This window comes from Ursus arctos, unplaced genomic scaffold, assembly GCF_023065955.2.
Source record: "Ursus arctos isolate Adak ecotype North America unplaced genomic scaffold, UrsArc2.0 scaffold_13, whole genome shotgun sequence".
Taxonomy (NCBI): domain Eukaryota; kingdom Metazoa; phylum Chordata; class Mammalia; order Carnivora; family Ursidae; genus Ursus; species Ursus arctos.
The window spans coordinates 43,783,446-43,794,692 of NW_026622797.1; the positions used below are offsets into that span (position 1 = coordinate 43,783,446).

Sequence of the window (11,247 nt, forward strand, 5' to 3'; positions counted from 1 at the left end):
GCAGGACAAACAAAACTTGTTTGTAGGCCAATATGGCCTGTAGGCCCCCAGTTGGAGACCTCTTTGACAGACCAAATCTGAACTAGCATCTTTCATATGAACGTGGGTAATACGGCAATGCTATAGTTATCCCAAGACCACACTGTTGAATTTCATTAAGTTTTAACTGCAGTGATTAATAAATGCCGAAGTCCCCAATGTTCTTCTTGAATACTCTATGCTTTTTGCACATGCTGTTCTCACAACTGATATTAATTTTCCTTTCTTCAGGTTCATCCTGAAAAGGTTCATCCTCACAACTAGCCACATAATACTACATTTGTGAAGTCTTCTTCAACTTCCCCTACACAGATGAGTTATTACACTGTCTGTGCTCCTAAAGCACTTTGTTTATAGTTCTGTTACAGCACTAAGCATGCTATGGCATCACAGATCTGTTTACGTTTGTCTTCCCCACAGAGTGAAGAATTTCTGCAGAGAGGGACAATATTTTAATTTTGTAAAATAATACCTTATACACAATGTATGGCTTAAACGAACACTCAATTTTATTTATTCATATTTACTAATTTCCTCTTTCATTCATTTAGAATTAAGAAGCCAAATAATAAACTAAATATCAGGAGGCTTGGGTTTTAGTCTGAACTTGAGGCTTAAATATAAAGCAAATGGACCAGAAGTCATGACCTCTAGTCCTTACAGAGCTAACACCTAAGGACTTTGAAAACTAATGGACAGTATTATTATATATAACACAAAGTGGCTTTTTCCTGACATCCTTATTGTAAACACTCTCAAAATTTTTCAGCATAAAATTTATGATAGGTAATATTCACGTATGCAACACATTCCTTTGCTTATTATCTAAAATGTGAGGAGCTTTCCCAAATTACTCAATTAACTGCAACACTATTCTAAGTTGTAATTTCAACAACTATTACCCAAATACCAGTAACAATCTTTCATTACTGACAATAGCGCTGATAAACTAGGTGTAGGTCTTGTGTAATTCCTGATAGATGTAACTCCACACTGTATTCCTACTTAAGAATATATATGGCAATGAAATCAGGAAAAGCAATCTTTCTTAAAAAAACAGTAAAATATTTACAAACTTCAGTAATTTACTATTAGCAGCCAATTATTTGGAAGACATATTACAACAGTCACTGCAGTATAACTGAGAAGCAATGCTCATTTCGACAAACCTAACTTTGGTCACATTTTTAGTAGATTTTACTGATTTCACCTTTTTTTAAAAAAAAGAGCTAATCAATCAGATAAAAATGTTTTAAAAGGTAAAAGAGTTTATACTAAAAAGTTACAACCCTAATTAGCTGAGAGCCGAAAAAAAAATGTACCCATTAACATTTTAATTTGAGGTTTTTGTATTTTTTTTTTAAAGATTTTATTTATTTGACAGAGAGAGACAGCCAGCGAGAGAGGGAATACAAGCAGGGGGAGTGGGAGAGGAAGAAGCAGGCTCCCAGCAGAAGAGCCTGATGCGGGGTTCGATCCCAGAACGCCGGGATCACGCCCTGAGCCGAAGGCAGACGCTTAACGACTACGTCACCCAGGTGCCCCTAATTTGAGGTTTTCTAAAACGAAAAAGTTATTAAAAGTTGACAACTACAAAATTTTTATTAACATTACAAATGATTTTATATGGTTTTCTCAAAATCGTTTTAATGAAATAACAGTCCCTAGAAAAAACTAGCATCGCAAACATGACTAAGGCAAGACAGGTGGTACTACCTTTTCCTTTAATTGCCAAGTATTTCCTGGATGCTTATAATATATTTAGTATTGTAGAATTTCACTAGAAAATTTAATTATATGTTATTTCTGGAAACAGATTAAGAAGGAAAACTTTAGAACGCACCTGTAAAGTACAATTTTCATTTCTTTCAAGAAATTTCACAAATCTCTGTACAACTCCTGGTTTCTGTATAACCTGATCAATTGGTGGATTAGGTTCTAAAAATTAAAAAAGAATTAAGTCATTACACAGACACAAAAAGACAATAACCTGGTCCCTCTGTCAATTAACAAGATGCCCGAAATAACTCTTTCCTAGGTTTCACTGACCAAATTTAAAAGCCTTAGGTGCATTTAACTGAAGTAAATAAATGTTCTCATAATTGCAATGTTTACTGGAAAGCAAATTCTTTTTCATTAATCATAGTAAGAAAAATTAGTAAATATTTCCTACACAAATATTTAAATATTGTAAGTTGAAGGCTATTTAGAAGGTCATCTTGACAACATGGAGTATTTCCGTCTAATACACAAAACACCAACTGACCCCCTAATCCTATATAAGCATACCCCACTTTCCAGGGATGTCGCCTTCCCTATCAACCATTATCTAATGGTTCTCAGCCAAATGATATTCTATGCTGTCAGCGTACCATTCATTATTCACAGAAATGCTATTGGACTGTAGGATTCTTCATAAATTTTCATAAAATGCAGAGGGCTTTTGAGGATCATAAAATCTCTAGGAAATTTTAAAACAAAGATATTCAAAATTAAAACCAAGATATTTCAGCTACTGGCAATCTAAGTATCAACAACTCTTCCTTCTCCCTTGGCTTCAACAAAAAGTATGCTCTTGCGGTTCTCCAGGAACTTCTCTGTTAGTGTTCCCTATTTATGTAACAAAAAGGATAAAAAAGACTTCCTTTAGGGTTCCCTGGCTGGCTCAGTCAGTAGAGCATGTGACTCTTGATCTCAGGGTTGTGAGTTCAAGCCCCACATTGGACATGGAGCCTACTTAAAATAAATAAATAAATAAACTTTATAAAAAATAGATCTTACTTACAAGTATATTTTAAAGAAAAATTAAGACCTACTGACTTACTGACAAAGAAAGTGTCTTAAAATAAAAAATACCTAATAAATCTCTATTATAGAATCTTTTAATATCAAATAAGCATACTGAAAATAATTCTTGCCTTTAGAAAGCAGCTTTCTAAATTTCTGTGTTGCTGTTAGCTGTTGATCAGCATTGTTAGAAAAAATCATCTGAACCATATCTGTGGTGATAACTTCCTCCTAAAACATAGAAAATATAATTCATCATTTAAATATTTTACGTGAATAATTGTTGCTATACCCTCTATCTCTGAAACATTGTTGAAGTATAATTTGAAATACGCTTTTGTAATATCTACCTCTGGAATGGGTACAGTGGAACTGATATCCGGATCCTGGATAGGACTTTCTAGCATAGATTCATCATTTCTGGGCAAAGAGACATTTCTGCGTTTGAACAACTGTAATAAAGAGAAATCACTTTATCCACTGGGCTTTCCATAAAACACTGAATTCCCATAGAATTATACTTCTCATTTAAGTGAACAAAACAAACTGATCATTTAAAATTCTAAATATTTAGTATTTCTCAATCACTATTCCATGAAGACCTAAATTATCTTTGAGAAGTTAAACTCTCCTGGCTTGGTTAGCTCTTACCTGCAGACTGCTTTGGGTCATTCTTAATCTCAGGTCTTTTACCCATGGCCAGCCTCATAGGTGGAGTACACATTTATGTTTTATAGCATTTGGAAAAGCACATATGCTCACACTGGTATATGTCTAAGATGTCTAAGATGTCTAAGAATTTTTCCAAGAAAATCTTCATTAAAAAGCAAATTAGTTACATGGGAGAAATATTGTAGTATATTAACAAACTCATATCAGATTAATAAGGAATAGAGAACAACTCTGAGGAAATATGGCCCTATCCTTTTTATTTCAGGAATGAATAAAAATAAAAATAAAAAAAAGGAATGAAGTATAGTGAGGTCACTGAGGGAGATTTATGGATACATTTCCTATATCAAAATAGAAAAGAAAAAAATCTGGTATATTCTTTTTGATAGCTAAAGAAATACTGTTCTTCAACCTGTATACAGTTCTTTCTAATCATTCATTCAACAGATTTTTTTTTTTGAGTCCCTACTATAATAAAATAAGGACTGTGCTAGATACTATAGATAGGGAGATGACAAATCATATTTCTAAAACAGGCCTTTCTCTACTTTTATCATTTATCCTTTATCCTTTCTACACCTTAGTTTTTAATTCATGCTGTGAGGACTATACCCTCTTAATTATAAATACTTCTAAATTTGAGCATGTCTTGGAGTGAAAAATGTTGAGATGCACTCTTTTAAACAATTTTTCTATTCCTTATGTCACATATACAAAGTTCAAAATGGAGAAGGCTAAGAGAGCTAGCTGGCTGATGAGACTATAGAAGGAACAGTATGAGTAGCATAGGAAGAGGACTGTAATTAACTTAGGAGCAAGACCTATGAAAACCACAAAGCAACAAATGAATACGATGTTTTTGGGGGGAGGAAATTTTACAATGACAAAGGGAAGTGATCTAAATAGGTTCAAGAGTAAAAATTTCTTAAAACTGGGATAAAATATAATTAACATAAAAGATCTATCAATAAAACAGAAAAGCTGTTCCTCTCAGTGATTAAAAATAGAACAGGATTCTGATTCATGAATTATTCCTGGAGTCTAATAAAGAATAGATTTATTTATATTCAATTTCTTAAAAACACTTTTTCATTTTAAGTTATCTAAAAATAAGCAGTAATAATGTAACTTCTAAAATCTATATAATGATGTTTCTGTGTTAAACAGATTTAAATATTTTAAAACACCTACCTGTTCTTCCCTTTTTTGTTTTCGAAGCTGTATTCCTTCTTCTTCTCTTCGTCTACGCATCTCTTGGGGATTTAGGGCTTTATTCTTGTAACTTTTCATTCTATAGTTATCTTTCCCTGGACTAGCCATGGCATCTTAAGGTTAGGAGAGAAGAAAACAGATACTGATAATTCTCAAAACAACATGAGATGTTTATTAGGAGAACTAAGTTCACGCTTACTGCTTAAATAGACTAACAAAATCAATTCTGAAAAGTATGTACAAAGAATACATTCCCTCATTCCCATATCAAAATTAGAGCAAAGTGACCAAACATTTTTGGACTAAACTATCAAACAAATAATAGATTTTGGTCTAAACACAGATAAAGTCATTACCCTAACTTCACTGATTTTAAGAGGCACTGCCCAATGCCTGGTGTTTTCACCTTTCTGAAGTGGGATGCATCTTAAAATCACTGTCAGCCAGGATATACTCAATCATGAAATAGCTGGGTAAAAAACTTCTAAATTACAGCTCCTGGCAAGATCAAAAGATAGCCAGAATGAAGTATCTTATTTTCAATGGAATTTGGTATTAGACTTCAATAAGCATCCCTCAAATATTTTGGGGGGTCTGGCTTCTTTCACTTACTTAAGGTGCTGTCTTCATAAGTAAGGTTGCATGGGTCATGACTTCAGTCAGGACTGCAATACTAATTTGCAAATGAGGGTATAATTACTTCTTTTAAAATAGTGAAATCCTTGTATACTTTATTTTTAAGTAGTTTTATTATAAATGTATTTGAAAAGTTAACATTTATATAAACATATTCTTACAAGTACATTTATAATATTTTACATAATATTTTACATTTAAAATGATATAATTTTACTTTTAGAAACCAGAGAGAATGTTGTGATCAATTAACACTTACGAAGTAAACAGAAGAAAAGGAAAGGCTGGCATTTATCTGCCATCTCTGATGTTGAAGATAGACTAATGAACTGGCAAATTACACTCTAAGTAGAAAAGTACACTAAAACATATGCATTAAATCCCGTGAGAGCACAGAAGACACAGTAACTAACTGTGTCTTAGGGAGCTCTGACAGTTGAGCAAAAATTTGTCAGGGAAGAGGGTGAAAAGGAAAAATCGGGAAGGAATAAGCATTTCAAGCAGAGGGAATATATGCAAAGGCAAAGAGCTCTTGCAGAAGACTGGAATAAACACAAAACAGTAAGAGATTAAATGTGCCTAAACAAGAAGACTTGTGGGAGAAAGGGCAGGAGATAAAGCTAGAAAGGTAACTAAGAACACATATGGTTCCTGCAATCAGGCTGAGAAATTTGGACTTGACCTAATAACAATTTAAAAAATTAAAGAGAAGACTGTTTCGAACTCTGATGATGAAGACCTGAACTAAATTAAATTAGCAGCTACACTGGAAATGGAGAAGACTGGCTGATTTCAGAAACATTGCAGAAATTGATTGAATAAGAATTAGAGACCAAATAAATGTAAGGAATGTGTGGAGAAGAAAAAAAAGTAGTTTAGGATAACTCCATGGTTTTTAGCTTGATCTATTTCAGTTTGGCAACAAAATAAGCCAAGACAGGGAATAAAGATGGAGTATCAGAGAGATGGTTTTGTTTGATTGCTTGTTTTTGAGATGAAAACAGTGAATTGCTTTATTTTTTTTAAAGATTTTATTTATTTGTCAGAGAGAGAGAGGAAAAGAGAGAGAGCAAGGCAGGCAGAGGGAGAAGCGGGCCCCCTGCTGAGCAATGAGCCCGATGCGGGACTTGATCCCAGGACCCTGGGATCATGAGCTGAGCATAAGGCAGATGCTTAACCGACTTAGCCATCCAGGCGTCCCCATTTTTAAATTTATATACAGAAAAAAAAATCACTCTTTTGTTATAAAGTTCTATGAATATGACAAATGCACAGGCATAAAACTATCACAATCAAGATACAGAACAGCTCCATGCCCCCTAAAAACACCTGGTCATGCTGCTCCTATTAACCCCTCTCCCACCCTTAATACCTGGTAACCACTGATTGGTTCTCTATCTTCACAGTTCTAACTTTTCCTGAATTTCACATAAATGGAATAATAACAGTATATAGTCTTAAATTGGCTTGTTTTATTTAGCATAGTGTATTTGTGAGACCCATACTGTTGGCATATATTGATAATTTATTCCTTCTTATTGTTGAGTAGTAATCTATTGCATAGATATTCCACAGTTTATCCATTCATTAGTTGAAGGACATTTAGGTTGTTTCCAGTTTAGTGCAGTTATGAATAAATCTGTTATAATATTCACTACAGGTTTTTGTGTAAATATAAGTTTTCATTTGTCTCGGGTAAATATTTAGAAGTAGGACTGATGGATAATATGGCAACTGTATGCTTCACATTTTATAAAGAACTGCCAAACTGCAAAGTATTCCGTCAGCAATGTATAAGACTTCCTGTTGCTCTATGCTCTGTCTACACTTAGTATTGTCAGATTTTGTTGGTAATTGTAGCCATTCTAATAGATGTATAGTAACTTTCATTTTAAACGTGTTATATTTATATAATACTTAGGGCACATACAGGAGATTAAGACCTATAGATGGTTAAAAGTATGGGTCAAGGGGAGCCTGGGTGGCTCAGTAGATTAAGCATCTGCCTTTGGCTTGGGTTATGATCCCAGGGTCCTGGGATGGAGCCCCGCATCAGGGCAGGGAGCCTGCTTCTCCCTCTCCCTCTGCCTGCCACTCCCCCTGCTGTTGCTTGCTCTCTCTGTCGAATAAAATAAATAAAATCTTAAAAAAAAAAAAAAAGGATGGGTCAAAACTCAGGAAGAGTCCTAATAGATCATTCAAGATCATGCAGAGCTATAAAAGAAAGATAGCCAAGGGAGAAATCCTGAGAATGTTTGTTTACCTTTGAGTGGGAAAAGGAAGAGCCAAGGAAACCAAAAAGAAATAGGTCAGAGAATCAGAAGAAAGAGTCATGAAAGAGAAAGGAATTCAAAAGACAAAGGAGTATTTCATTTGCAGTAGCACTAAAAACAAGCCACTCAATTTATTCATTCATTGTTTCATCCAGCAAATAAATATAAGTGCCTACAATAAGCCAAGTACCACATGGGGCATAAGATCTGATTATTAGGTCCCTGGTAAAGATTAGGGAGAAAAATTTCAATAGTGGTGAAGCTAAAAGTAGAATAGGCTGAACACTTCAGAATGATTTAAAAAGTACTTTGTGTCTTTGAACCAAACACCTGTACATTCCAGCAATTAAAGTATATTTATAATCGACCAAAATCCTTCCTTAAAGTATTTAATGAATTGATTTCAACAATACTGTGTGGACCTACAAATACTTATCATTAGAAACAGCTCAGTCTAACTTTATTAATAATAACAATGTTCAGCAATATTCTCTAAGTATTTCATATATAAAAATTGTCTCATTAATATGCAACTAATGAATCGTTGAACACTACATCAAAAACTACTATATGCTGGCTAACTGAACATAATAAAAATAAATAAAAACATACATAAAATTAAGAGAAAATTTTTAGAAAGGAACAGTTTTAAAAGGTAAAGAAACAAGTTCTAATATTTTCTCCCCATATCTGATTCAATTACCTTGTGCCTCCACAACCTACACACTGGACACTTCTAAAACCATTAATCTAGTGACCACATTAAAACCTTTAATATAAATCTGTTAACTGAATAAAATCTACCCCCAATAACTTATATATCATTTGTTCCTTTTTCTCATGTACTACTAACTTCTTATTTAACACCTGCATCCTCACTGCAGTTGCTTTAAAGGGGATATAAAGTCCAAGAAAAATCATCTCTAAAGGTGCCTGACCCAACAGGATTGTTCCCTTTTCTCGCAAATAACTTTAAAGACTGTATTTCAAAGGTTGCTATCTCATACAAGTTATTCCAAATATAAGAAATGCTATTCAGATACTTTGAATCCCCAACAGAGGGATTTTTTTTTTTTTTTCCAGTCATAAGCTTCTTTTTCACTCAGCTCTTTGAAGAATTGTTTTGAGGTTGGGAAAGTAACAGGAATTTGAACTTTTTCTAGTACCCACTAACGGAATTTCATATTAGTAAAATTATAACATCGGTAGAAAAACGTTAAGTGTGCTGACTAGAGCCGCTACAACCAAACAAGCACTACTTCAAAGACAGAAAGCACAGAGCTGTTTCTTGTTTACCAAGAAAGAAAGTCGCTCTCCTACAGCATATGAATCACTGAGTGCTGCAATTAAGAGACATTAAGTCAGAGGTTTGTTTCTAAAAAATGTTTTAACAGCCTAAGAGTAAATGCTGATTCTTTTGAAGTATCACTATCCCGTTTCATAGCTTTCAAATCCTTCATGTCTTACGCATTACCGAGGACACACTCATTAAATTTTCATCTTGGAAGGGAGCTGACAGGCTATTAGAGAGAAGCATCTAACCCACCCTTGCCGGCGTCGACACTGAGCCCTCCGAGGCACCTGCATTCCCGTGGAGGGCAGCGGGCGACCGCGTCGGTGCGACAAGTAGCCCTCCACCCCCACCCCCCAGGGCCACCCCTGCCGTATTCTGGACACTATGGAACTTCTAATACGCTGCCGGACTCACACAGACGCTGAGTCCCAGGAGTGAATGGCAACGTTTGACAAGACCTTGTACGGAGAACAAGAACTACCAAGTCACAGAGAAGCAGAAAGGGAGGAGGAGGAGCTCGGCCGTTTAAGGCTCCTTCCCAGGGCCGGTCTGGCTGGCTGCGAGAATCTGTATTCCCTGCACCTTCGCATCAGCAAGGAATAGGTCCGGCTGCCACGCCCCCGCCACCGCGGTCTCCCTCAGGGGAACCTGAGCAAAAAAAAAAAAACAAAAACCTGGCAGCATGGCCTGGTCCTCGAGCCTTCGCAAGGAAATGGGTAAGTAAAAACAGTGGCCCCTGGAACCAGTAACTCCCAAAGGGTCAAAACCCGAGGTTCACCCAAACTGGCCTGTGTCACTCCCACTTACCCATTAATGTGGCAATACCCGGTGTCTTAACTTCCCGGTTCCCGGTTGCGCCGTCCGCTGCAGGTAACAGTGGGGTCGCCACTCCGCCCCTAGCGTTGAGCGTAGCGACAAGGTTCGCAACTCAAGATGGCGGCTACCTGCGCCCCTTCCCCGAGACCCCGAGGCTCGGCTCCCAGAAGCCCTTGCATGCGGCGACCGCAGTGGTGGCGGCGGCAGCTGCACAGACCGGCAGAGGGGCGGAGAGAAGCGAGTGCCCCAGCTCCACCCACCGAAAGAGGAGCCGGCCCCTGCACTGACTTCGGGATTTTAATCGGGCGCGGTCGCGGTGGCCGCAGTGTGTCCTAGTGCTCTAGTCCTCTGGGCGAGCTCTCATTCATTCACTTTTTCTTTGATTTAGTTTATTTATTCAGTCATTCATCCTACAAGATAGCATTGATGGAGGGCCTAATCTGTGCTAGGCACTGTTTTAGATATTAGAGTTGCTGTAGTGTGCACAACGGAAAAATTCCAACCTCGTGGAGCTTCACAGAGAAAGGCTCTTTCTTCAGCTGCATTCAACTCTTCCTGTATGTTCTGCTCATTTGTTTCAAGCTTTTCAATTTGCCATTTACTTAAAATTTGGATTCTATAACATCTGTGGATTTTTAACAAAAGGTAGTCACTAATACGTGAAATAAATAATTCCAAATAAAGAATTCTAAATTGTTATAACACACATAAATTTTGTAATCCACCCTGGATTTCAACAAACAGCATTGAAAAGAGACTATCTTCTAGAATATAGAAGATAAATAACACCTGATTCCTGCCCTGAGGAAGATCTTGTTTTCTATCTCTTGTTCTTTTTGTTTTCTTTTCTGAGAAATGTCTTGGGTTATCTTCCAGCTCTGGATTTAGATGGATGGATGGATGGATGGATGGATGGATGGATGGATAGATAGATAGATAGATAGATAGATAGATAGATAGATAGATAGATTCTGCTATTGTATTTTTAATCCCAAGAGCTATTTCCTATTTTTGATTCAGGAGTCAAATATCTTTTTTTTTTTTTTGTCTCTCTGAAGATATTAATTGTAGTTTCCTTGAAGTATTTTTTTTTTCCTTCATTCATTGTCTCTGATTCTTCAGAGTGTTTTTCCTTTATGATCATTTTGGTTTTCATCTTTCCTGCCACAGCCTACTCCAATGCCTGGTGATCCTTGAGTATCCGTTCATATTTAAGAGTGAGACACTGAAGAAAACTGTAAACTTGTGTATCAGCTGATTATTTACTTGCCAATTGTTGGCCTCCCTACAGAGTAATAACATGGGATCTTGGCTGTTTCATTGGAGGACTTTCTAAAAGCCCTTATCTGTAGGTCTTTTCTCTCAGACCAATGATTTTCCCCGGAGAAGAATTTTTCTAATCTCCTGACTAGAAGGCACATATCAGACATGAGAACGGATGGGGGTTGGGGGGGAATGGCCTCATAATTCAGTATTTAGCTTTCACTGTTCCCCACTTACAGTCCAACACCTTGACAC

General features: G+C 36.3%; 1 protein-coding gene across 4 annotated transcripts in view; it reads right to left on the bottom strand.

Moving 5' to 3' along the window:
* Positions 1-9,944, bottom strand: part of KPNA5 (karyopherin subunit alpha 5) — a 44,771-nt gene extending 34,827 nt beyond the window's left edge. The window contains exons 1-5 of one of the 4 annotated variants that reach the window (XM_026489251.4): positions 9,721-9,944; positions 4,690-4,823; positions 3,177-3,278; positions 2,958-3,057; positions 1,883-1,977 (exon numbers count right to left, since the gene is read on the bottom strand). In XM_026489251.4, the coding sequence (XP_026345036.1) occupies positions 1,883-1,977; positions 2,958-3,057; positions 3,177-3,278; positions 4,690-4,823; positions 9,721-9,724 (435 nt within the window). In that variant the 5' untranslated portion in view covers positions 9,725-9,944. Of the gene's footprint in view, positions 1-1,882; positions 1,978-2,957; positions 3,058-3,176; positions 3,279-4,689; positions 4,824-5,322; positions 5,348-9,327; positions 9,544-9,720 lie in introns of those variants that run through there. The other 3 variants (XM_057311123.1, XM_044380343.3, XM_057311124.1) reach the window with 3 other exon arrangements.
* Positions 9,945-11,247: the final 1,303 nt, after the last annotated feature.